The sequence below is a fragment of the Phocoena phocoena genome, chromosome 2 (genome assembly GCF_963924675.1).
Source record: "Phocoena phocoena chromosome 2, mPhoPho1.1, whole genome shotgun sequence".
Classification (NCBI taxonomy): Eukaryota; Metazoa; Chordata; class Mammalia; order Artiodactyla; family Phocoenidae; genus Phocoena; species Phocoena phocoena.
The window spans coordinates 144,606,562-144,633,865 of NC_089220.1; the positions used below are offsets into that span (position 1 = coordinate 144,606,562).

General features: G+C 53.1%; 1 protein-coding gene across 2 annotated transcripts in view; it reads left to right on the forward strand.

Moving 5' to 3' along the window:
• Nucleotides 1-532: 532 nt before the first annotated feature.
• RASGRF1 (Ras protein specific guanine nucleotide releasing factor 1) overlaps nt 533-27,304 on the forward strand; it is a 103,814-nt gene continuing 77,042 nt past the window's right edge. For both annotated transcript variants that reach the window (XM_065871293.1, XM_065871294.1), the window contains exons 1-3: nt 533-808; nt 18,300-18,406; nt 26,670-26,817. In XM_065871293.1, the coding sequence (XP_065727365.1) occupies nt 533-808; nt 18,300-18,406; nt 26,670-26,817 (531 nt within the window). The remainder of the gene's footprint in view (nt 809-18,299; nt 18,407-26,669; nt 26,818-27,304) is intronic.

Sequence of the window (27,304 nt, forward strand, 5' to 3'; positions counted from 1 at the left end):
AACGAAAATTGATCCAATTTGCTTTTTAACACCCGAAGGGGAGAAGAGGATATCAGGGGAGGGAGGACAGGATTTGTTTATGCGTGTGCGTCTGTGTGTCCGGGGAGGGGGAGGAGGCGCCAAGGTGCAGCCTGCGCGCGGCTCTGCGCCTCGGCGGGCTGCGTGCGTGTGTCCCTGTCCGCGCTGCTAAAGCGGGCTCTTCGAGGGATCGGCGTCACATGACTCCGCCTGCCCCTCGCCAGCGCGCAGCTCGCCAGTCCCTCAGTTTGCCCGGCGCCAGGGGAGGGTCGGGAAGCATCTCCAGGGCCCGGGGGCTCTGCGAAGCGGGGAAGAGGTTCTGGAGGGGAATGGTACATCTGGATTCCAGCAGCCGCGGCTCGGCGCCAGATCCCGGACTGTAGAAATTTGGGGGGAGGGGAGAGCGAGAAGGAGCGAGCGAGCGCCTGAGAGAGGCAGCGCGCACGGACAGGGGCTGCCGGGTGCCGCGCGGAGAAAATGTAAGCGCGTGGAGTCTAGCTGGCCTCCGAGCACCATGCAGAAGGGGATCCGGCTGAACGATGGCCACGTCGCGTCCCTGGGACTGCTGGCGCGCAAGGACGGCACGCGCAAGGGCTACCTGAGCAAGCGGAGTTCGGACAACACAAAATGGCAAACCAAGTGGTTCGCGCTGCTGCAGAACCTGCTCTTCTACTTCGAGAGCGACTCGAGCTCGCGGCCCTCGGGGCTCTACCTGCTGGAGGGCTGCGTCTGCGACCGCGCGCCCTCCCCCAAGCCTACGCTCTCGGCCAAGGAGCCTCTGGAGAAACAGGTGAGGCCAGCGCCGCGTCTGACCTCCCAGCGCCCGGGCCGCGGCCCTCGGGGCGCAGGCCCTTCCGCCGGCCGAAGGCGCCCGAACTTTAGTCCCTCTACTCGGCGCCCTCGGCGAGAAGGGAGGGTTGGCCTAAGCGGGCGGTGACCCCGCGGTGGCCAGAGGGGGCAGGGACTGCGGACAGGGAGCGGGTGTGGGCTGCGGCTGCCCTTCACCCGGCGAGCTCGGTGGGAGGCGGGCGCAGAGCGGGCGAGACGCGGAGACGCGGAGGGGGATGAGGCGCGGAGAGAGATGGACTCCCGCGGGAGACGTAAACAATGAATGTAGACCCACATCCAGCCAGAAATGGTGCTCCCACCTCCACTCCCACCCGGGAGAGCCCCGGACCGGGGAGGTGTAATTCCCCGCGCTTAGGCACGGGAAGGGCGAGACGGAGGCGTGCGAGCGCCGCGGCCCCTACCTCACCGCGGCTGGGAGCGAAGAGGAGCCTGTGCTCTCTCTGCCAAGTTGGGAGGCTGCGAGGCCGCAGGGGTCGGTTAGGTGCCATCGACCGGTGGCGCACTCCCAGCCGGCCCCGGGCGCAAGCAACAAACCGAAGGGTTCCAGGGACCTTTCTGATGCGCCGGGGCTGGCGCCAGGGCCGCTGCGGAGGCCGCGGGACAAGTGGGCGCATCTCTCCTCCTCCGCCCCCTGCGCCTCCGCCACCGCCGCAGTCGCGGCTCTAGCGCTGCTCTAGCGTTTCCGGAGTTTCGAGGCTAAAAGGCCGGGCTTGGATCTACCGGGGGGCCTGGGCGGGGCGCGGGTGTGCCTTTGGTGTGGAGGGATGGATTGGCACCAGCGGGTGCCGAGTGAGAGCACCAGACAGCGGGAGTGCAATTTTCAAGCTTGATGCACTCTCCAAAGGCATCTAGTCTGTCCCCCTCCTCTGGGAAGGTAAAGTCAAAGATAGTGGATGCTAAAATGTCACCGCTGGGGGGACCTGCAATCCATGGGGACCCAACCAGCTGGTTATTGCCTAGATGAGGTCACTGAGGCCAAAAGAGAGAAATTGACTTGCCCGGTGTCATGCCAGGAGTTGAGGTCACCTTAAGGTTCTGAGAAGATAACTGAGGGCTCCAGAGCCATTATCGCAGGCAGACTGGTGGTGATTGAATTGGCTGAAATAAAAGCATCCTTGAAGTCGCCCTCCTAATGGTCGAGACAGATCTGAGCTCAGTCCCCGCAGCACATCTCTTCCGTCCCTGCCCTCAGCCCAGAGGTACTGTGAGATGATTTCGAAGGCTGAGAAAGGTGGACAGGAATATTTGAGGGTGGGTCTCTGGGGACGGCAAGCCATGTGGCAGGTAGGGGCTCCCAGATGGCAAAGCAAAGCAAAGCAAAGAGCAGGCAGCTCCTTAAGCTACAGGCATAAATGGGGCCTGGGACACACCTGGGAGACCCAGATCCAGGCTAGGCCAGAGATGCCCTCTCAGCCCTCGATAACCTGCCCTTTGCCAGCCTTCCAGAACATTATCAACACTTGTTGGCCAAAGTCAACCTGTACTACCAGTGGCCTATAGCCCCAACTGGTGCCCATCCTCGGCCCCCTACCCCAGAGCACAGAGATGAGCTCCTGGGCAGGCAGGGAGAGAGGGCTGAAGGAAGCTGAGTTGTTGTTGGGCACACGGTATGTGCTCTCAGCCCCTTGGACGCAAAGCCAGAAACAGGCCTGAGACTGAATCACAGCTCTGCAACTTCCTGTCTGTGTGACCTCAGTTAACACACTAAACTTCTCTGAGCCGCTGTTTCGTAAACAAAATGGAGGTAATAACACCTATCTTTCTGGGGTTTTGAGAACACAAATAATGTGTACGGAAATGTGCTCACAATCCATTTTAGTTTGATATGATAAATGTTCATTGAATCTGAATTATACCCATCTGGACAAGGAAGCTGAAAGGAACCTCAGAGAGATTGTACAGCCCACTCCTCCCATTTTACAGATAGGGAAACTGAAGAGCAGATTGGGAAGAAATTACCTACCTGTTTCTGATTCAGTGGCAGAGTCAGACCTAGAATTCACCCAATGTCTAAGAATTCCTGAAAACGAGATCTTAACGTTGATTCCGGATCATTCACCTCTTGGCTCGGGTGTTGAATCTTGCTAGCAGTGTATTATGGGAGGGACAGGAGTGCAAAACCACTTGACCATGTGTACACGTGGTCTGAGCCGTTTCCCCAGAACACCAACAGTTAGAGATCCTCAAATGTGGTCACAAGAGTAGCCCTCCTGGCACAAGAGAACAGAAGAGGGTTGGGAGTAATAGGGGATGGTCTGGTGCTGCCCAGCTCAGGTGGAAATTTCTGTTAAAGTTGTGTGCTTTGTTTCGTACACTTATAGAGATGTTCCATTTGACTCCAGACCGAGAGTTTGGCTCGTATGGAAAAGTAGATCCTGTTCCTTTGGTCTGCACGTGTCTATAAAAACTTCTGTCTTTTTCTTTTCTAAACCTTTGAGTAAAATTGACGGCCTCCGCAGCTGCTCCATGTTTCTCCTTGAGGGGGGGCCCCCATTGCACCCACAGAGCACCCTCATGAGAGGCCCAGCTCCAAGCCATTCTGTGACTGGGTTTGCCTTGTAAACCGCAGGAAACCTTGATTCAAAACCTGCTGGGCATGTGGCAGAGAACCCATGTTAGGAGGCCTCAAAGAGGCTATCAGTTTGGACTGGCCAACACCTAGTGAAGACTTGGTTTTAGCAGGATGTCATTTTTATCCAGGCCTGAGCAGGCAGCTTCCATCTGGAGGGGCCAGAGATGGTTTCTCAAGAAATAGAAACCAAGTCTTGGCTGGGAACCACCCGAATGACAGGGATGAGTCAGGAACAAAGCACATAGTATGTGCTCAGGAGATACTAATTGAGCTGAACTTCCTGGTGTAGCTTGTCAATTCCACATTTCATGTCCTGAGGACTGACTGTGCACCAGTCCAGGCCTGGTATGGGGTCATGGGCCCAGGAAGCTGGATGTCACAGTCCCCGGCCCCCAGGGAAGATTAACACAGATAAAGATGGTACCTTACACTGTGAAGATGCTCCAATAGGATGCTCACCTTACACTGTGAAGATGCTCTAACAGGAAGGGCTCTCAGGGTGCTCTGGGAGCCCAGGCCCATCCTAACATGATGTGCTATCCTCTGGCTGCTTTACGCTGCTCTGACAGCGTCTGTGGTAGCTCTGGCCTGGAATCCCGAGGCCTCTTGAGATCGGAGGGGCACAGCCGCACTCCTGTGCTGACTGACAGTTGCAAGCACCCCTCCACACGCTGGCCCGAGCCCTGCTTTCTCAGCCCTGACCCCCTCACCTCTGACCCTACAGCCCACACACTGAAGGCCCAGAGGCCCTGGACTTCGAATTTGGGTTCAGAGATTGACCCTTGGGGTTCTTGCCCTGCTTAGGCATGGAGTCACCCCACACTGGCTTTTCCCACCCTCACTCTCAGCCCCCCGAAATAGAGCTTCCAGCCCCAGCTTCTCAGTGGTGGACTTGACCAAACCAACCCCAGCACTCCCCTTACCGCCACCCCCCCCCCCCGCCCTGCCCAGACTCTTCCTGATTCCTGTAAAACAGAAGGGACACAGATCCCTTCAGCTGGAACCTCAGCACTGATGTGGGCAGAGGCTCCGGAAGCTGGGGGTGCCCATTAGCACCTGTTATCCACCCAGTGGGTGGCTTTCCCTGGAGACAAGAGGAAGTCCCTCTCCTGGTCCTCATTCACAGGACACATTTCTGGCTGGCCTGGTGGATACCTGTTCACAACAGCCCTAAAGCCATGAGTGTGCCCGGTTTACAGATGAGGAAACAATCTCACCAGCACCACCCAGCAAGGCAGCAACTGAAAGGCTCTCTGGCTTTCTGTGCAGCTACGCTGTCTTCACCACAAAGCCTGCCTGCCTGTTGCTGTAGCACATTCAGCCCTCTGGGCCAATCAGAAAAACACAAACGTGAATGTAGGGGAGTCAGTGTACTCGAAAAGCAACCCCCCCCCCCAGACACAGGGACGTCATGCACACACGTGGTGCCAGCAACTCAGCCCACGATCCTTGCACCTATGGAAGGGCCAGCAGGGCTGCCCCACGGTTCCAGACCAGGCCCAGCCCAGCAGGTGTGGGACCCCAGGGGTAAGTGTGTGGGGTGCCCATCTCCCCACCCCAGCCCCCAGATATTTCTAGCACTGAAGTGAGGTTGAAGCAGCTCAGTAATGACACCTTAATTGGGACAAGGAAGTACCAGGTCCTTGCCCCTCTGCTTGGCGACAGTGGGATGAAGGTCAGAAGCAGACTGTACGCACACAAGCCTACACTACAATCTCACTGCCATTTTGTGCGTGCCGTAAACATTTTGGCTCTCGGTGTGAAGCCCATGCTGGGTCTTGTGGATACAGAGAAAAATCAAACTTAATCCTTGTCTTCAAAGGGCTCACAGTGGAGTAGGGCACTCTCCCTAGACTCACTCCCACAGTAAACAGCAAGTGCCAGGAATTCTCCATCCTAAGGAGTCCGGACTCTCTCCCTGCCCCTGCCTTGGTTCAGGAGCTCACAGTGTCAGGGTTGATGTGTTGAACTCGCTCACATGGTCCCATCTCGCCCCACGCCAGTCCCCTGCCACACAGCACGCCACCAGAGTGAGCTTCTAAAGGGCACACCTGACCGTGTGCTAAGCCACTGAAAGTGTCACTGGCTCTCATTGCCTTTAGGAAAAACTGCAGATTCTCCAACATGACCTGGAGGACCCAGCGGGCTCCAGCCTCTGCCTGCCCTGCTAACTCTGCCCCACCCTCCCATCCCCCTCCTTCCTCACCCTACACCTGCCTCCTCTTTCCCACCTCAAGGCTTCTACAGCAGCTGCTGCCTGTGCCTGGAATGATCCCCGACTCCCCACAGCCTTTAGTGACCAACTTCTCCTCCTCCTAAGACCTCCTTTTAGGTCTTAGCCTAAAAGTCACCTCCTGAGGGCCTCCCCTCACCGCAGGAGCTAGAGGAGCCCCAGGTCCCCCATCACAGGCAGGGACAACCCTCTCTCCTTCATCCACATCGCTTATCAGGTTGGGATTCATTGATGTATTTGGCTGGTGGTTTGTGAAGGGTCTTCCTTCCCCTTAGAAGTAAGGGTCAGAGTGCATGTTTTACATACAATACCTCCCCTAATCGTCCCAACAGCCCTGTGAGGTTACCTGGAAACCCATTTTTGAGATGACCAAACTGAGGCTCAGAGATGGTAAGTAACTTGTTCAAGGTTACGGAGAGCATATGTGGCAAAGCTGGCATGTGAACCCAGGTCTACCTGACTCTAAAACCTGAGCTCTCCAAGCACAAGTACAGCATAAAGACTTGGGCTGAGGGACCGTGTGAGTTTACCATTCTCTGCCGAGATAAATGAAAAATGAGGGAGAGAGAGAATTAACAGCAAGCGAAATGATGCCACTGCCTCTCTGGTGACATCTGCGAAGCAGCTTTTGTTTCTGCTTGGGTTGGAACCTTGCACCTCGAAACCCAGGAGTCAAGGATAAACACCCCAAGGCAGGCATCCACACCCTGCGGTCCCGTTTCCCTGGAATCCGTGGGAGCCTGGAGCCGGCGCCCATGTGTACAGAGCCAAGAACAGGACTCAGCCCCCGATGTTTATGCAGGAGAGTTGGTGACGCGTGCACTTGAGGGGGGCCCAGAGCACTGCCAACGCCCAAACACCTCCGTAAAGGCGGCTGTCGTGCAGGGAACAGCTGGGAGCCTCGGACTCCCCCACTGCCCATCATCCACTGCTTGGAGAGGAGGGCGCAGCCTCGACTCCCAGCTCATTCACTGAGGGGTTTCTCTGTCTCTGGCAATGACGCAGCCTTAGGTAAAAGTTGTGGGTTTCGAGCCACACACTGGCTTTGGATCCTGGCTCTGTCACCTCCTACCTAGGGAAGGTCTTTGCTCTCTGAGCGTCAGTTTCCCCATCTGTGAGATGGAAACCGTAACACAGCCTACCCGGCAGCCGTGTTCTGAGTGTGGTACTTGATGCTATTTGTAAAGCCCTAGCGTAGCACCGTAGGTCCAATCAATTCAATGTAGCTGTTGTGGCTTCAGCTTTCACCTTTAGGACAAGGCTCCTTCTGCAGGAAGCAATTACCCAGATCACCTGGGTCTCTGGCAGGTTTGAAGCGAGTCAACACGGAGCCCTGACCCTGGATATAAAAGTAGGATGGTAAATCTTATCTCAAATAACCTATGGGTTTCTGAGAATGTCTGAGCAAGCATGCCCCTGAAAGAGAAAAAATGGCTGCAGGAGCTTCCTTCATCCCTGGCAGCCACACCTTCACCCCGCCCCATGGATTTCACCTCCTGAATCTCTCTCAGACCATCCACTCTTGTCCCTCTCTTCCTCCAAGGCTCTAGTCCAGACAGCCATCATCTCTTGTCTGGACTTAGGTGGGGGCCTCCTAACAGGTGTACCGGTCAGCATGAGTGGTGTCATGCTGCAGTAACAACCAAGCCCCAGATCTCCAGGAACATGACAGAGCTTTATTTCTTGCTCACGCTTTAGGTCCCATGTGGTTGGCAGGAGGGCACTGCTCATTGTGATGGCTCAGGGACCCAGCCTGATGGAGATTCATCCTGACACTTGCCTCCACAGCTGCCACAGCCAAGGGCAGAGAATGTGGCAGATCTCTCCCTGGCTCTTAAAGCGCCCCCCGGAAGTGAACCATGCTGACCACATGACCACAAGGCAGGTCATGTGGCTTCAGTTCAGCGGTGGTGGGGACGTGCAGACCCACCACGTGCCTGAAAGCAGGGCTCTAGAGATGCTGGGAGAACCGTCTCCCTACATCCGCTGCGTCCCGCCATCCCCGTGCCTCTCCGCAGCCAGACCACTTTCCAAAATGCAGATCTGATCACCACACACACACACACACACACACACACACACACACACACACACACACACACACACACATACTCGAGTAGCTGAGGAGAAAGGCAAAGGCGCCGTCTTGATGGGTTTAATGACAGAAAGCAGAATCTGTGCTCACACTTACAGGGGCATCTCCTTCCAGCCTGGGGGCATCAGGGAGACTCCACCAAGAAAGGGACAAGTAGGACAGGAAATGTAGGTTGCAGGGTAGGCAGAGCTGGCCCCTAAAGCCTGTGTGCAGGCTGCAAAGCGCAGTGGGGAGCCAGCAAATGTCTCTCCTCTAGAGACGGACTGCTGTGATCTCTGTGCTGGAGAGATCACAGCAGGGTGAGAAGAGACAGAAGGACGACCCATCTGGAGGCAGGAGGTCGGGTCAGAGGAGGCTGTAGAACTGAGCAGTAAAAGAGGCCTGAATTTGGGGAGTGCCGAGCACTGAAGGTTCCCCCTCCACTCCCATCCCAGCCGGTCACTGCGTCACCATGTCACTGAAACCTGGGCTTGCGCTGTGCTACAAAAACCATCCCAGGATGCACCCCACAGCCTCTGGGGCTTCCCACCTCCCGGGCTTGGTGGGCAACGGCAGGGAGTGTCAAGTTCTCATCCCGTGAAAGCACCAGGTGCTGTCCTACCATACCTTCTCCTCCAGCCACCACTCAGATAGAGCACCTTTGCAGCTTACAAAGTCCTTTTCAGGCTTAGCGTTTCCAGTAACCACCAAAGTAATGCTGCTGTTACTGCAGTTCTACACAGGGGAGAGAGAATCCCCGTTTGGCAGATAAAGCTCAGATAGAGGGAGCTCATCTCCCAACAGATACCTGAGTGTCTGTGTTGTGCCAGACCCCGAGCTGTCACTGCTCATAAATGTCAGCCCTCCTTGTTCTAGATTGTTCAGGTCAGTGGACATCCAGGCCAACTGTTAAATTCAGCAATTTATACTTAAAGACCAGATCTTACTAATCCAGCCAGGCTAATGCAACTTCTTTGCCCTGAAAAATAGAGAGAATTATTTTCAAGAAGATACATCCTAGTTGAATTTTGATTTTTTTTTTCAACTTGGAAAATCTAACTCAGACCTTAAAATAAACTTCATTTTAGAAGAGTGAATGAATGAATTTTTAGCGACCTTAGCCAGTATTCCAGAAACACATCTAGAAATTCAGACAAGCTTGATCTAGATTGACTTTTCCTCTGTCAGACTATATGAATAAAATATAACCAACTTTATTTAATTCTCTTAGACTCTTAGCCACACTCAAGAAATGAGTGAAATAGTTTGGAAGCACCTAGTCAATCATGCAGCATTCTCTGCGTGCCCACTCACCTTGCCCCGAGCCTGCCGCTGCCCTTCTACCCTCTTTCTCCCGCAAGGGGCCTTACCTGCCCTCCGGCCACACTGGTTGTCACCTGGGCTCCCCTCACCTCTGGTCAGATCCACAGGCTTTGGGGACCTGGGGGAAGGGCTGGTGTTCCAAAAGGAGAGCCCATACGGTGTGGGCACAGGTGAGGAGAGGCAAGTAAGTAATTACATCTGAGAATTCCTGGTAGCCTGGACAGAAAAGGGAAACAAGCTGGTTATGGGACACCCATTGCCTCCTGGAAAGACGTGGTGCAGTTCCTCAAGCATGAGCACTTGTATATCCAGGGACTTTCATAAGGGGGACCAGTGGGGAAGTGATGACGATCTCCAGGGCAGAGTCACTGCAAGAACAGGGGCCCACCCCATCAGTGGCTCCCGTGGGCTCTCAGGGCAGGCTAAGCATGTTTGGTGGAGATCACTCTCCAGTACGCTGGACCGCTGGGGTCCGAAAGAGGAGTGTCCTGGTGACCGGGAGTGCAGGGTGCATGTTGGAGAACCTGGGGAGTGGATGGCCAGCTGGGCCTCTCATACAGCCACTGCCTTTTATTTTAAAATTTTAGAATTGGGACTTCCTTGGAGGTCCAGTGTTTAAAACTCCATGCTGTCAATGCCAAGGGTACAGGTTTGATCCCTGGTCAAGGAACTGAGATCCCCACATGCCACATGGCATGGCCAAAAATAAATAAGTAGGTAGATAAAATTTTAGAATTGGTAATATATTACCGTGGTTCGACATTCAGAAGTTACAAAGAAGTGTACGCTGACAATGCTCGTTTCTGCTGCTGACTCCAGCAATCCAGTTCTCCCCTCCGAAGGATTTTGATGTTACCAGTTACTTATGCATTCTTCCAGAGGCATTATATATGCAAATATAGGCAAAGATGCAGAGATCTATGGCCATATATACGCACATCTGTATAATTATACAAGTGGTAACGTACTACAAACACTATTCTACACCTGTTTTGCTCACTATGTTGTGGAGGGAGTTCTCTATAAGTATATGGATCGTCCTCATCTTTTTCACAGCTGCATAGTATTCCACTGTGTGGATGTGCTGTAGTTTATTTAGCTAATCTCTCGAGGGACATTTGGGTAATTTATAGTCTTTTTTTTAATTACAAACAGAGCTGCAATTAATAAACACCTTTGTGCATAGGTCATTTCTAACAGAAGGTGAAAGACAGACATGTCCAGACTGGAATTCATTCCTTCTTTCAGCAAACGTCTAGAGAGGCTGTTGGTGGGAGGGGGAAGGGCAGGCTTGTTGACTTGTGATGACAGATTGAAAGGTGTTCGTGCAGGACCAGCCAAGCATGACATCTGTGGCTGTGGCTCATGGGGTCTGGAGTAATGTACATGGAAACACAGACCATTCAGCAGCAGAGGCTTGGAGGATGACACAGTCCCCCAGGCCACTGGTCAAGCACTGCCTAGTTCAAGGCTGACTCTGGGAGGGAGGGACTTTCACTGGGCTCTTCAGCTCTGACATTCCTGTCTCTCCTCCCACCTCTGTTCCTGTCCCCAGGGGGCAGGCAGGGAGTAGAAGCAGGTGAGCGATAAGGTGTCCAGGAGGTCGGTCTCCGGCAGCAGCTCTCAGCCCTGGGACTCTTAGGAGCCCATAGGAGATGGGGGTCTGAGACAGGCGCTCATCCCCGGGTCAGAGCAGAGGTCACGGTGCAGTAACCAGGCCCTGGGAAGGCCAAGACTTGAGAACCCAGAGGCAGAGGTCGGTGAAGCGAGGCCACTCAGAGCAGGGGGGAGGAATGTCATGAAGTGGGGTGTCCAGACCCTGTGTGGCGCCATACCAGCTGAGCCACAGCCATAGGGCAGGACAGGTAGGTCTTTTCTGGATTGGTGTGGGAGCACCAGTGGGGTTGCTCGAAGCCAGTACTTCTGTCGAGCAGGGCCATTTGGGACATACTGTGCCCAGTGAAGCCCCTCTGTGTGGCCAGCACGAGGCTGGTGCAGCCAGAGCGGGGAGGGAGCACCGCTGAGAACCATGCATGGTGCTGCAGAAGCCCTGAGAGAGGGCAGAATACACTCCTAGGGTGGCCTGGCCCAGGTAAGAGCGGGATCTCTCCTGCGAGAGCCAGAGAACAGACAGGCTTCCCCTGGGATCTCAGCGGTGAGAGGTGGACAGGGACCTCGGGTGATGGGGAGCCTAGATGGATAGCCCCTTATAGAGGGAGAGATGGACTCCAGCCAGAGCATCTACACACACACACACACACACACACACACACACACACACACACACACCGCTGAGGCCCCTTCAGGTTCCCTCTGGCACTGTCCCCTCTGCACTGGGACCTCGGGAGCATCGGGCAGAGAAGACTGCCAGGCCAGGGCCAGCTGGGACTGTGGTCCCAAAGATGGACCAGGAGGAAGGAGCCAGGACCCAGTGGGGGAGAAGCTGACCCTGCCTGACCAGGCCACCAGAGTGCACCTACTAAGTGGAAGGGGTGGGGTTGACCGAGAGTGATGGCATCCGTCCTGCAGCTGACCCCAGCCCACCTCCCTCTTGGAGGAGACGGCAAGCAGGGCCCCAGACAGGACAGTGGGTCTGGATTCTGGTCAAACAGGATGAATCAGAAGGAGGCAAGACCAGGGGCATGGAGACCAGAGGGGACAATGGCCCGGGTGGGAGATGAGGGAGCCTGGAAGCAAGCAGTGAGTTTGACAGAAGGCAGAGTTCCAGAGATGTCCAGAGCAACTGAATATCAGAAGCGAGCAAGGAATGGGAGCTGAAGGTGATGGAAGGAGTGTCCCGACTTGCTGCTTCGTAATCATCCTTTGATCTTGGCACAGCTATGACTCTAGTTTCTAAGCCTCTGCCGTGCCTCCTGGGTGTGTGTACGTGCATATGGATTGGTTTTGTTTTGTTTTGTTGAGGGGGGTTAGTTTAAAACAACAGGAATTTATTCTCTCACAGCTCCAGAGGCTAGAAGTCTGAAACCAAGATGCCTGCAGGGCCATGGTCCCTCTGAAGTCTGGAGGGAAGAATCTTTCCTTGCCTCTTGTAACTCCTGACGGCTGCTAGCGGTCCTTGGTGTTCCTTGCCTTGTAGACGCATCTCTCCAGTCTCTGCCTCCCTCTTCACATGGCTTTCTCCCCTGTGTGTCTGTGTCCACGTTTCCCTCTTTTTATATATTAAGGCCTCTTCTTATTAATCTGGTATGACTTCATCTTACCTTGATTACATCTGTAAAGACCCTATTTTCAAAGAAGGTCTTTTTCTTAAATTTGTGTTCGAGTAGAGTTGATTTACAATGTTGTGTTAGTTTCAGGTGTACAACAAAGTGAGTCAGTTACACATATACATATACCCACTCTTTTTTAGATTCTTTTTCCTTATAGGTCATAACAGAGTATTGGGTAGAGTTCCCTGTGCTGTACAGTAGGTCCTTGTTGGTTATCTGTTTTATATATAGTAGTGTGTTTATGTCAATCCCGGTCTCCCAATTTATCCCCCCGCAACCTGTCCCCCCTTGTAACCATAAGTTTGTTTCCTACATCTGTGACTCTGTTTCTGTTTTGTAAATAGGTTCATTTATACCATGTTTTTTAGATTCCACATATTTTCACATAAGGTCTTCTTGACAGATTCTGACGAACATGAATGTTAGGGGGAACGCTGTTTGTACCCAGGCATGTGAATGCACACGTATGTGGTTTTCCTAGTAATTGTCCACTGGTAGGTTGATTAGACCCATCTCTTGGACTTTGCAAATGATTCAGTTCGTTTAAAAACCATCATGAGCCCTTTTATGAACCAGGAGCTTTGACCACATCATCTGTTTTACAGAACCCTGTGAGATGGGTAATAGCCTCTCCTTTTTGTGAAAGAGAAAACAAGTCCACAGAAGTGAAGAGACACGCTGGAGACACCGAAGCTAAATAATAAATAATAAATTTAAACCCAGGCAACTCCAAAGCCTGGCATGTGCCACAACTCCAGGGTCCCAAAGTCCCTGGAACACTGGTTTTCTGGAATGTTGGTAGATCTTCCCAAAAATGAAAACAAAAGTGTTCCGTGGTGAGATAAGTTCTGGAAGAAGGTCCTACATTGCAGGACTGTTCAGTGCCTTTATGAGGTGAGTGGGCCTCCTCTCCCTGAAGAGATATAAGCCTCGTTCATGAAAAGCCAGTGCCCCCACCCTTCCAGCCAGCTCACCTGCCCAGGCCTGAGAAGCAGATTCAGTGCCACCTGCTTTATGGCTTTTGCTGTTAATCAATTAATGAATAAGCCGGGCTCCCATGCCATGCTGACAAATGCATTCAGTCACCCATTCAGCAAATGAAGGCTATTCCATGCCCAGGCCGAGGAACAGTGCCAGGCTCTGGGGATATTCTTGGTCAGGAATCATTTATCTGAAAGGAACAGGAGCCCATTCAAAACAGCTTAAGGTTTTTGCTTAAGGAGGACTCTTGGAATAGTTACAGTGATAATTAATGGAACCCAAGGAGAAACCACGTGTCTGGGTCTCCAAGGCCTGGACCAGGAACCATGTCTCTCCGCCCCACCTTCCCCAACTCCCACTCTAGTTACCAGGTCTCCCATCTCCACTTTTCTCTGAGACACTTCCACTTCCTTCTTTGTCATTTGTACTTAGAGTTCAGCACACACAGCTCATTCATTTGGTCTGTCTGTGTCACTTCCAAATAACTGGGAACTCCTGGCTGCATAGTATCTATGGCTGCTCTAGGCATTGACTCCAGGACCGTGCATCTCTAGGAGAACATGGGGGGATGGGGGGAGGGGAAGAGGTGCTTCTGCTGCAGACATTGCTCCCTCTTAGGGGTTCCCAGCACTGGGTGAACATTGGAACCAACTGGGGGGCTTTGAAAAATACCAGTGCCTGAACCGTGTCCTCTCCCTGTTCCCCTTCTCCCACGTTCTGCTTTAATGTGTCTGAGAAGGGGGCTCAAGCATCCGTGTTTTCTTAGATTCCCAGGTATCCCTAATGTGCACCCCAGATTGAGACTCTCTGCTGTGGTAGGAAAGACAGTAAAAAGTCATTACAGGACTTCCTTGACGGTCCAGTGGTTAAGACTCTGAGCTTCCATTGCAGGGGGCGCGGGTTCCATCCCTGGTCGGGGAATGAAGATCCCGCATGCCACATGGCGTCCCAAAAGCGGGAAAAAAAAAATCACTACAAGTTGATAATGGCTTTGATGAGGAAGGACGGGGGCAGCACATTTGACAGTCTAGAAGGAGCGGGAAAGAGATACACTAAGAGCCGATGGTGTGGAGTGCCCGTACCTTGCAGAAAGCATTCAGTATCGTGGGCTTTCGTGTGTGTCATTGATTACCATGAGGTGGACAGTGCCTGGGTTATAGAGATATCATTCAGGTAGAGAGTTAAAGGTGGAGAGAACTTGATTTTTCATGATTGAGGCCACTTGTGTGTAGCTGACCAAGGCAAGTGTTAGTGTCATGCCCATTGGCCAGAGGGAGATGCAGAGGTTGCCCAGAATCCCTGGCTCTGAGCAGCAGAGCCAGACCCAGACCCGGCTATCAGGACTTCCACCTCCTACACCTTTTGTAGGGTGACCAAGCATCCCGGTTTGCTCGGGACTGTCTTGGTCTTAGTGCTGAAAGTCCTGTGCCCACGGAAACACTTCAGTCCCAGGCAAACTGGGATGGTTGGTCACCGTACATGTCAGTGGTTTCCCAATGTTCTCCGTCCTGTGGAGGTGCCGCGGCCCTGCCAGCCGGCTGGGACAGGCAGGAGGCAAGGGGAAGGCCAAGCAGGCAGGGCTCCAAGCCTACCTCCCCAGCCCGCAGAGGCTCAGGTCTGCTTTAGCTGTGCTAGACAGAAGTTTATTACCATACAGGCACTTGGGACTTTGGAAACAAAGGCCCACCCTGAGGCAGGAGGGGACGTAGATCCAGCCCACACAGGCATGGGGCAGCATCAGTTAGTGGTCAGGTGATACAGGGCAGAGAGAGGGCATCCTGGGGACCAGGCATGAGCTGAAGCCCAGGATCGCAGCCTGGTGAGGCCCCAGTTCTAAGTATAGTACCTCGAACCCAGATGAGGCCACAGGTGTGCTTCTAGAACGTTTCCTCCAGCCAAGATAAGGACCCGAACATGACTCTGGTCTCGGCACAACCCCAGGTGTGATTTCTGAGTCCCTTCCTAGGAGCTTGGTAGTCCCAGGTGTAGTTTCTGGATCAATCCCTCTTAACCTGCTGAGGCCTCAGGTGAAGGTCTAGACCAGCGAGTGGCTCTCCACCTTGACCACACATTAGGATCACCAAGGGGCGCACAGGCCACACCCAGACTAGTGACAGCAGAGCCCAATGTACAGTCAGGGTTGAGACCCGCTGGTGGAGATACTTAGCAGCCCAGGTGAAGCCCCAGGCTCTGCCCTGAACCTGGTACGGCTCCTGGAGTAGCTTGGGATCGTTCTAGGTTCTGAGTTTGATGCTTAGAGGGTTTCGGGATCCATCTTGGGACTCCTGGTGGAGCCCCAAGTCAAGGTATCCATCTCTCACTTCAGGTCTAGGGAAGCTCTGTGGAGGCCCCAGGTGGAGCTCTGGGCCCATCCCTGCAGCCCTGGTGAGGCTCCAGGAGTAATTTCACCAAGTCTTGCTTCTTCTTTAATGAAGCCAGGGATGGTCCATTGGTGGTTTCTGCTTCTGTTGCATTTCCAGGTATGTCCCAGCAACTCTAGCTGGGCCTGTCAGGATTCCACATTTGAAATGTGGGTTCCTGGAGGAGGCTCCTGGGTTTATTTCTGAATGTATCCCACATCCTTGATCACATATAGTGTGTGAGTCCTGATCAATGTCCCAGGGAGGCCTCAGATGTGGCTCTGTCTTGACTGGAGAGTTCTAGAGTGCCCCAGGGCTGATTCCAGAGCAATGTTTCTGTTCTGCAGAGGGGTCCAGCCAGCACCCACATGAACCCATACGGTCACATCGTTTTGGCAAACGTGGCTAAGCTCTTGTCCCATGGTCACGCTGAGGCCCACGTATTGTTCTCAGTGAGTCCACCAGACTCCGAGAAGCTTTGAGGGAGTTCTGGTTGGGCAGAATGCCCAAGGTGTGGTCCCGGTCTCATCACGGCAGCTCTAGTGGCCCCAGTTTGAGCCCGGTGTCCACTCTGCCACTCTGCAGTGGTTCACCTCTGGCCTCGGCACATCCTTGTAACTCTGGGAAAGCCCAGGGGTGGTTCGGCTTTCAAGGGTGACCTGGGGTCTGTCAGAGCTCTGATCCAACACCAGCTGAGGTGATGGGGCTGTCTCAAGAGCTCTGATGGTACCCAGGGTCACTGTTCGTCCCTAGAAATGATGGATATTGATAGCATTTCCCCAGAATCCCCAGGAACACCCCATTCACCTGCTAGACCACCAGCCTTGTGAGACCCTCAGGCGGAGGAACTCCAAGATCTGAGTGGACAGTAGGTACCCAGGGAAGGTGTGTTATTCCGGCTCCTCTTCTTTCCAGCCGCATGGGCTCAGGCAAGCGGCTTGACTTTTCTGCACCTCAGGTTCCTCTGCAGTAAACAGATAATAATACCTGTTCCACCTGGTGAATATGGGAACAAATGAGACCACGGGAAACAAGCATCTGCGTGTTCACCACCTCTCGAGAGATGGGGAAAGTGATTAGGTGGCCACCGCAGCTCCGGCTTTCACCTGCTCCCTCGCAGGGGGAGGACAGCCAGCTATCTGCTTCCTAGGAAAGAAGTGAGAGACATTGACTCTGCAAAACACACACACACACACACACACACACACACACACTTCTGGCTGCCACCAAGAACGACAATTAACAGAAAGACAGTCATGTCAGCGGAAGCTAAAAACCAGTTTACGTGCCTCATCCTGCTGTTCCCTGCTGCCTGGGCCCCGAGGGACGGAGGGACAAGGGACAGCGCCCACTGACACAAGACCGCACCACGGCCTGCGGTGCATCTTCTGAATGGGCAGGCCTCGGGGGCCCTCCCTGCACCTCACTGCCTGCCTCTCTCCTCCTAGTTTCACCAGGACCAGACCCAGGAGGCCTCTGCAGGTGGGGCCCCCAGCACTTTGCCTGTGCACCCTCTCTCTGGCTGAGCCAGCTTTCCTCTCCGCCCCGAGGCTGACACCCCCGACCCCTGTCTGGAGCCCGCAGAGACGCGGCCTACAGGCACACAGGGTCTGCATGTCCACCCCCCGCCCCTGATGACCCCCTGACACCTGCCCTTTATCCTGCCCATGCCTCCCCCAGTCTATGGCATCCCCACCCACCTAGTTGCTCCAGCCGGAAACCTGGGCTTTCTGGTCTCCTCCACCCCATCCCGCCACTCAGCTCCACCACCCAGGCCCCGCCCCCTGCCCAGCCTCCTCCCTGACATCCCTAACCCCACTGCACGGCCCCTCCTACCCACAAGCACACCATGCGCTCTCGATTCCATCAACCAAAATAAAACCTGGACCAACCAACGCTTCATCCTCTGGGAAGGCCTTCTGCTTTCCCTGGGCTGAATCAGTGGCTGGCTTTCTCTGGGCCCTTTTTTCTTACCTCCATGACAGTAATGATTGTAGCACTGCGTTCATTATAGCGAACACTTGTACTTACTAGATTTCGGGCATTGTTCTAAGAGCTTTACACGTATTCGTTCATAGAACGATATTACAGATGTGTGTCTCTCGTTGGCTCCTCTGCTTCCCTGGGAGCTCGGGCAGCAGACCCCACATTTGACCAGCTCTAAGTCGGTCACTGCACCCAACACGAGCTGGCTTCCAGTGGGCTCTGCTCGGGTCTATCTGTCCATTGCTCTAACTCCAGGACCTAGAAGAGTGTGTTGAAACACTTGTGTGGAGCGGATTAAGTGCATGCTGCCCTGAATTGATACCCGGTCCCCAAAGGGGATGTTCTCTTGGTGTGTTTCCTCTGCCTTTCTCCCAGCATACCTGATGGTTTAAAAGTGGCTTTTTTGCAGTTTGTTGGTAAATAGGACTTTGTGGGGTTTGCTTCCCTCTTACAATAGCCTAAGCATAGGTTCTGTTACATGGTACAAAGCCTGCCTTAATAGAGAGTTTGAAACCGCTAAATGGAATGGCGTTCCGATGATCACGAATAAGGAATCCTTGCCTAGCAGGTGTGGCAACGAGTGCTTTGCAGAACAGCCAGATCGTTAACGGGAGACGCTGCCGCTTCCGTGCCGATCGCCCTGGTAATTGGAGCTGTCTTCTTCTTGGTGCAGCATTATTTCACGGTTAACTTCAGCCACGAGAACCAGAAAGCCTTGGAGCTGAGGACAGAGGACGCCAGGGATTGTGACGAGTGGGTGGCAGCCATCGCTCACGCCAGGTATGTCTCGTGCACCCAAAGGTCCCGTCCTGAGCAGACTCAAACCCCAGGAGGGGAAGGCATGGAGGAGGAGGAGATGGGGGGGAGGATGGAAGCTGTAAGAAGGGCATCTTGACAGGCCCGCCCTTAGAGCCCCGGAGCTCTGGGACGTGCCTCCCCGGGGTGCACAGGGAACCAGGGGCCCCGAGGTGCAGCGTTATAGCCTCCTGCCCCCTTCAACCAGATGAGCTCCTTTTTTTCATACTAGGAGAACCGAGTACAATTTGGTTGGATTACAGGGCTTTATAGCCACCAAAGGCTAAGACCACCAGGGCTCTAACCCGGATGCTGCCGGAATGGACTAGTCCTGTCTTTTCTCTGGGCCTTGGTTTTCTCATCTGTAAACTGAAATTCTGTAAACCTCTCTGAGCTTGGATGTTCAGGGATTCTAGACCTGCTCGTCCCTTCATTCCCAACAATGTGTACCCCTCTCTGGAGGGATTCACTGGGCCAGGTGGGGAGAAAAGCAAATGGAGAGTGCATGCTGCAGAGAAAATGGGGGCTCCAAGCTGTGTTGAGACTTCCTGGGTCTTGGGGAGGTGATGGGCTTGTGGGCTGGGGTGTGGCCCCCAAGCTAACAGTCCCCTGGCAGAGCTAAGTACTCTCAGGGGGGATGGACACCCAGACTCACCCCTTTGAGCAGTAGATCGTTCTGGCTGAGTGGATAGTGGTGTGTTCCTGTGTCTACTTTCCAGTAAAGTGTAAGCTCCTCGGGGCAGGGACTAAGTATGATTCTTTGCATCCTCAGGGCCTTATAAAGGTATAGACAAGTTCTCAGCGGTGTAGATGGGAAGAATGCAAGGATGAACGAATGGATAGAGGTTGGATGTTGAGTTTATATGTGGAAGGTGAATGATGGGTCAATAGAGGGTAAATGAATGATAAATGGATGAGTGTTGAAAGTATATGTGAAGGACGGATGGATGGATGGATGATAAATCAGTAATGGGTAGATGAATGTTGATGGGTAGATGATGGATCCATCAGGTGAAGATGGATAGATAGATGGATACCAGAGCCCTTCCTTGAGCCTTGGATCAAGCCAGCTGACCAGAAACCATTTATTATGACTATAGCACTGACCTTGACCCTGAGGTCAAGCCACCGCCATCCCTATCCTCAAGGAGTGTCCAGTCTAGCTAATGGAGACCAGGTTCTCACCTATGAATCAATAGAGTCAGGCTCTGAGTGTGGTACTGGGCAGACAGGGATGGATGCAACACAGGTATACCCCCAGGGCTACCCCAGCCTAGTCAGGAAGACACTAGACAGATGTACAAATAGCTCCGGTGCATGAAGGCCGTGTTAAGTACAAGGCACCATAGGAGACATCTTCAGGGAAATGGGGGAATCTGGGGGATCTGGAAATAAGGTGACATTTGACTTGAAAGGGGAGATTGGAGCCTCATATCTAATGAGTTTAGTTATGGGCACTTCGGCCCATCCACCAGCCCCCAGAAAGCCTTAAATAAAGGCAGTGATCTAGGAAAGACAATTCCAAGAAAAATGAAGAGACAAAGTTTGGGTGTCAGAAGGTTGATGAGGTTGGACATTGGACTGGAACCAGATCAGAACGATCTTGAATACCCAACTGAGATGTTTGAGCTTTCCTCTGTGAACAGTGGGAAGCCATCAAAGGTTTTACACCAGGCGAGTAACATGATCAGAGCTATGATTTGGAGTGGAAATTGCTGGCATTGTGGAGAATGGAATCAAGCAGGAAGAACCCAGATTCAGGGAAAGCAGCTGGACCTCGGGCTCCCAGCACTAAACTAGAACCAATAGCGGGGTCGTTTTGAGAACCAAATGAAATTATTTATGTGACAGGGCTTTGTAAGTGTTGAGGTATTATAGAATTCTAATTTGGTATATATTCTGGATAACCAGGACTACATTGACTTCGAAAATCAATTCATTCCAAAATTTTCTAGAGACAATGAGATGCCACTACCTGTAGAATCTACAAGGGCTGAATTGAAAAAGACTGACAGTAGCAAAATTGGAGAGAGGGTGGAGTAACCATACATCACGTGATGCTAGTGGGGGCGTAAAGTGTTTCAACCACTTTGAAAAATTGTTAGGCGTTTCCTTTAAAAGTGAAACGTACACCTGCTCTGTGACCCAGCAGTTACACTCCTTAGCATTTAAGAGAAACGATAAACATCTACAAAAAATCGTGTATGCAAATGTCCTTAGCAGCTTTTTGCACAATAGTCCCCAAATTAGAAATAACCAAGGTGTCTATCAACAGACAGATGTAGAAAAGAACCTTAATACATCCATGCGATGGAATACCGCTCAGTAATAAAAAGGAACCCAACGGGAGGGAGGCTCAAGGGGGAGGGGATATGGGGACGTATGTATGCATACGGCTGATTCACTTTGGTGCACAACAGAAACTAACACAGCATTGTGAAGCAATTATACTCCAATAAAGAGCTATTAAATATATATATGTATATATATGTAACAAAACAGATGAATTTCAAAGTCGATAGGCTGCGTAAAAAAAACCAGACACAAAGTAGTACCTGCTGCCTGATTCCTGTTATATGAAAGTCTGAGACAGGCAGAACTCAACTGTGGTGATAGAAATCCAAACAGTAGTTGCTCGTGGGGTGGGGATTGACAGGGAAGGGGCACGAGGGAACTCCCTGGGGTGATGGGAATTTCCTTTATCTCGATTAGGGTGTATGCATTTATCTACCCGGATCCAACTGTATATTTAAGGTCTGTGCTTTCCATTATATGGGCATTAATCCTCAAATTTTTAAAATAAATTCTATCTTTTAGAGTGTTTTAGTTCTCTACTCCTGCAGAACAAATGATCACAAACTTAGCAGCTTAAGGGACTTCCCTGGAGGTCCAGTGGTTAAGACTCCACGCTCCCACTGCAGGGGCCGTGGGTTCAGTCCCTGGTCAGGGAACTAAAATCCCACAGGCCATGTGGTGCGGCCGAAAAAAACCCACAAACTTAGAAGCTTAAAACCATACCCATTGCTCAGTTTTGTAGGTCGGAAGTCCGGGCTCGGCTGTGGTCTCTGCACAGAGGCCCATGGGCTGAAATCAAGGAGTCAGTCAAGCTGGGCTCTTACCTCGAGCTTCTGGAGAAATCTCTGCTTCCAAGCTCACTCCTGTCGTTGGCAAAAGTCAGTTCCTTGTAGGACTGGTGTCCCTGTTTCCCTGCTAGCCGTCATCTAGGGATGGCTCTCAGCTCCACGAGGTCCTGCCTTCCTTGCCCTGTGGTCCCCGCCATCCTTAAGCCAACAACGGCTCACCAAACCCTTCTTCAGCCCCAAATCTCTGACCTCCCCTTCTGTAACCATCCAGAGAAAACTCTCCATTTTCAAAGGCTCATGTGATTGGGTCAGGCCCACCTAGGGAATCTCCCTACGTTAAGGTCAGCTATGCCGTATAGTACAGCCTAGTAAGAGGAATAAAACCCATCATATTCATCATCCCAGAGATTATGCAGGGCTTCGAAACCAGGGCAGGAAACTTGGGGCTATCTTAGAATTCTGTCTGCCACAGAGAGAAGACAGTGATTCTTTAAGCAACTCACTAAACTGGAGATTGGGTCCAAGTAGCCCATAAAATCCTAATCATATGGGTTTTTTTTTTTGCGGTACGCGGGCCTCTCACTGTTGTGGCCTCTCCCTCTGCGGAGCACAGGCTCCGGATGCACAGGCTCAGCGGCCATGGCTCACGGGCCCAGCCGCTCCGCGGCATGTGGGATCTTCCCGGACCGGGGCACGAACCCGTGTCCCCTGCCTCGGCAGGCGGGCTCTCAACCACTGCACCACCAGGGAAGCCCGACACCACCTACCTTTGAACAAAAACCTCTCGGTACTCACCATCCTTTAGGAAGCCAGGGGGACGTGCCAGTTGGACATGGTTTGTCTTCCCTGGTCAAGCCCAGGGGTCTGAGTCAACCCACTGGCCTCTGAGGAATGTCGTCCTTTGGGCCTATAGGGCTGGGACGGGGGTCACAGTGATGGTCACCAATAAGGGAAACAGAGTCCCCTTCCCTAGAATAGTTGTCACCAGCCAGTCTGGCTCAGGTGCAGCTTGTCAGACACCTCCTGGGCCAACCGAAGCCACAGGCTCTTCCCTGGGCAGCGGCTGTGTGACCAAAGGACAGACTACAGGCTCTGAGCGTTATTTAACCTCAGATCGTGCATGAGAGTATGTGCACGTGTGTGTGTCAAGGGAGAGACCGGCTCTCTTCCACAGCAATATTGAGTAGTAGGTATGCTTGCATGTACCTAATTTAGTTTTTATTTACATATACATAGTAGATACGTGCTATATACAAAAATAAGGGCTATAGTGTATGAATAGGTATAGAGACACAATGTACTCTCCCACCGTATGCATAATAGTCTAGTATTCTGGGATGCCCCCGTGGTGTGTGTATGTACAGCAACGTATAAAATGTAGCACCGAGTGTGGCTTGTGGTCTGCATCTCAGCGAGGAGAACTAGATGCAAACCAGACAGCCATGTGGGAGTCCTCTTCAGGGACTGGAGCCTGATTCCGGCTCCAGCTTTGACGCTCCTTGACTGTTATTTGGGGGCAACTCACTTCCCCTCTCTGGGCCTCGGTTTCTTTATTTATAAAATGAGGCAGTTGGCCTTTCTTGATTCCTGAGTTTCCTTCCAGCCCTGCGGATCTGTGCATCTATAAAGACAGTGTTGCACAGAGATGTGGATGGACCTAGAGACTGTCATACAGAGTGAAGTAAGTCAGACAGAGAAAAACAAATACCTTATATGAACGCATATATGTGGAATCTAGAAAAATGGTACAAATGAACCTATTTGCAAGGCAGAAATAGAGACACAGACGTAGAGAACGAATGTATGGATACCAAGGGGAGAAGAGGGGTAGGAAGAACCGGGAGATTGGGATTGACACATATACACTATTGATACTACGTATAAAATAGATAACTAATGAGGACCTGCTGTATAACACAGGGAACTCTACTCAATTCTCTGTGGCGACCTACATGGGAAGGAACTCTAAAAAAGTGGGGATATACGTATACGTAGAGCTGATTCACTTTGCTGTTTAGCAAGAAACTAACACAACATTGTAAAGCAACTCTACTCAATAAAAATTTTAAAAAGAGACAGTGCTGTGCAAAGAGGTGCCCAATAAATCTGTATTGATGAGAGGGGGGAGGGAAGGAGAAGAAGGAAGAACAGGGGGAGGCGGAGTGGGGAGGGAGGGAGGCAGGCAGAGAGGGCCGGTGAAGGGAAGAAAGGGAGGTGCAAACAGACCAAATTGTCCTGCAGATGAGACTCTGGCTCCCCGTTTTGAAGCACCAGGGCGAGTGCCATCGCTAAAAACAAGCTACTGAAGGCTCCGCACTTTCACACCCCCTGGAGCGAGGAGAGATGAGGTGGTGTGAAAATGGATTCCTTCATGCTCTCAGTTGAAGTTCCTTTGCAAGTAAAGACAATTAAGCCTCTTGGGAAGTTGGGAAAACATTAAAACCCGATCATTCTGGTTTAAATTCATTATAATAAGAGATGCACAAAAATCCTCATTTTAACCAAGTAGTACTGCAGACCGAAGAATTCTCTCCCTGCCCTGCCGCACCCTCCCACCTTCAGGGCACAGCTGGGCAGCCTCCTTCTCTGACACCATCAGGGGACCACTGCCTACCACTTTGCTACACAGCCCCTTTCATAGAGCAAAGCTGTTTCCCACCCTCGGCCTCCTGTCCTCCTCGCCTCAAACCTGGGGATTTGTAGGGAGGCTATCATTGTCCCATTTTGCCATGAGGGTCACAGGGACTTAAAGAACTTGTGTAACACACAGCTTCTGAGTCTGTGACAAGAGCCCGTGTCCCTAAACTGGCACCCCCCTGACTAGCCACATCCAGGGTACCTGGAAGGTCATGTCAGTAGATTCCAGACTGAAAAGTGTCCCCTCAATTTAAGTGGGAGATAGTTGGTGACCCCAGAGAGGGACCCAGTTCCTGTGGGTGCTGGGGCCAAACGCCAGCCCGCCGAGGGCTGACGGGTGAAGGGGAAGAGGGACCATGGGGATGATGAGTGCGGCTGCTTTCCCAACAAGCCTCACCTTGAAGGTGGAAAAGAGGGGCAGGAGTTCAGGGGAGGGTGGGGGAGGGTGAGGGCACGTCCTCATCCTAAGTGGGGAGTGACTTGAGGCTTCGCATATGCTGAGGAGAAAAAACCAGTGGAGCTGTTAGGCAGAATCTGATGCACAGAGATCCTGAGGAGAGGTCAGGGGCTTAAGGATGTGGAGGGGAGGGAGATGGTAGTTACCACAGCACTGGCACACCACACAGAGCTTCATGTGTGCGCACAGATTTCATCCTCATGGCAACTCTGCAGGGTATGGACTGTCATCATCCCCATTGTATGGGTGAGCAAACTGAGGCACAGAGAGGCCGAGTGACCTCTCCAAGGTCCCTCAGCTAGTGTGTGTGGGAGCTGGGGCTGAGCCAGGCAGATTAGGTCCAAGCAGGGATGCTGCACTTGAGACAGGATGAGGGTGGGCGTGCCGTGGGGCTGGCGGGAAGTGACAGAACAGCATCGCACATCACGCAGGCTGTGATGTCAGAGCAGGACCGCCTGCAGAGGACTGGGGGGGGGCGGTGGGGGGTGGTGAGGAATGAGGTTGAAGGGGGCCAAAGCTCTGGGGTGGGTGGGGAGCTGGCAGGGACACCAGAAATGTTTCAAGGCCCCGCTGAGGTTGAAAAGTGGGAAACGGGGGGCTGCCCACTGCTGAGAGGGGGACACAGGAAGGAAGACGAGGGTGAGTGTGAGGAGGAGCCCAGGATGCGGGCAGAGGGGAATCTTATGAGATCCTATCTGGTGGTCCTGGGCTGAAGCAAAAAGGGAGAGGAAAGATGGGGACCAGGGAGAGGGGGGCACTGGAGACCTCGGCCCCCAAACTTCGTTGCAGACACTCCCAGAGACCAATAAACCCGCGCTCTGAATCTGTGCCTTACAAGTCTCCTGCCCCTGCCGAGGTGGGCACCCCTCCCTGGAATGGGGAGATTCCCTTTCACAGCCTCTCTGCCCTCTGAGACTGGACCCCATTTATAGAATCGGGTTTCTCCCCAGCTCTGACACCTTCAAATGCAGGTGCTGTGGGTATCAGGGAGAAGCCAGGCCTGTGACCTTGTGCAGCCCCCCGCCCAGCTCATCTTCCAAGTCCCACCTGCCTGCCCTCCCCTTCGTCGTGCTGCTCTGCAAATCTGAGACATGTTCATTTACACAAAGGCTGGGGCCACTTCTTCTACCCTCTGATCCTTTGCGGTACTCTCCGATCTGGCCCCACCTAAACATCCAGCCCCATTGCTAATTACCCCCAACACAGGCCTTCCACCCGAGGCTGCCCTTGGATGGGCATGTGTCCAGAGCACTGGGTTTGGAGTCCGAAGGCCTAGATTCTGATTCTGGTGGGAGAGAGAGCTCCGCCTCCAGGAAGTCTTCCCTGATTACAGGTCCTTGTTGCTGACCTGGCCCCTCTTCTGATTCCTACAGCACTAACAGCCTTTGGTGCATGAGTTGGCACCCAGGTATACTGCACAGGTTCTTCAGATGTCTCCCAGCCAGTGCAATGTCTGTGCCTGACTCGCCTCTGTGTGTCGTCCATTCACTCAGTTGCATCCATGCAATAAATGATCACTGGGCTAGGCCCTGGGCAGACAGGAGTAAGCAACACAGGCATAGTCCCTGCCATCAGAGAAGGCAGGGTCTCCTGGGGAAACAAAAGTAACCGGACACCCCCAATCAGTCTGGCCAGCGCTATGGTAATAGCACCCCGGGAGTACTGCAGGAACACCCTACACAGTATGGCGGGAGGGGGGAGGGAAGACTTTTGGGAAATGACATATCAACTAGGACCTACTCTGGGAAAGAGGATGGAGCTAGCCCAGGGAGAGGAGGGAGGAAGCATGTTTCAGACGGAAGATCTGTCTGCGCAAAGGCCCAGAGGGTGAGGGCGGTCGGGCAAGGTGAGAACAAGACCAGGTGGAGGAACCAGATGTCAGTGTGAGCCGGGAGCTGGGGAAGGGGCCAGAGCCATCAGTAGCAGCACAGCAGCCAGGTTAAGGCCTCGGGCACTGTGTCTGGCAGTCAGGACCTTCTCCTAAGTGCAGTCTGTGGGGAGCCCCACTTCTGGTTGGATCTCCAGGGGGCCAGGAGGCCGTGGCTTACCTGCCGTGTTCCTCTGTCCACAGCTACCGGACCCTGGCCACGGAGCACGAGGCATTGATGCAGAAGTACTTGCACCTGCTACAGATCGTGGAGACTGAGAAGACAGTGGCCAAGCAGCTGCGGCAGCAGATCGAGGATGGGGAGATTGAGATTGAACGGCTGAAGGCAGAGGTGACCGACCACCTGGGGAGCGGAGGAGGCTGGCCGGGGGGCCCGGGCCTCAGACCTCAAACCTGGGCTCCCGCAGGGTCAGGGAGGCACATGATGGGCAAGAGGGACCCGCTCCAGCCACGGCTGTGCCAGCTTCCAAACTTAAAGTCAGTGATGCTGGCAGAGTGGGAAGGTCCTGGGGTCAGATCTGGGGTCGAAGCCCACCTCTGCCACTTACCAACTGCAACCTGGAGCAAGTCCTCCAGCCTCTCTGCACCTCCATCCTTAAAACAGGCTGTTTCTCCCTAGCTGACAAGGTTGTGAGGATCAAGTGAGATCATTTATGGGCGAGTTCCTGGTTACTCTGCTGATAGCCACATGGGCGGAGGGGGTGAGGGCAGGGCCAGAGGGTGGCTGGTAGGTCCTTAGATTGTGGCTCGGGCTCAGCTCCAAGGCGGTCCCTTCCCTCTGCCTGTCACAACTGTCCGGAGGCTGAGCCGTTGCTAGG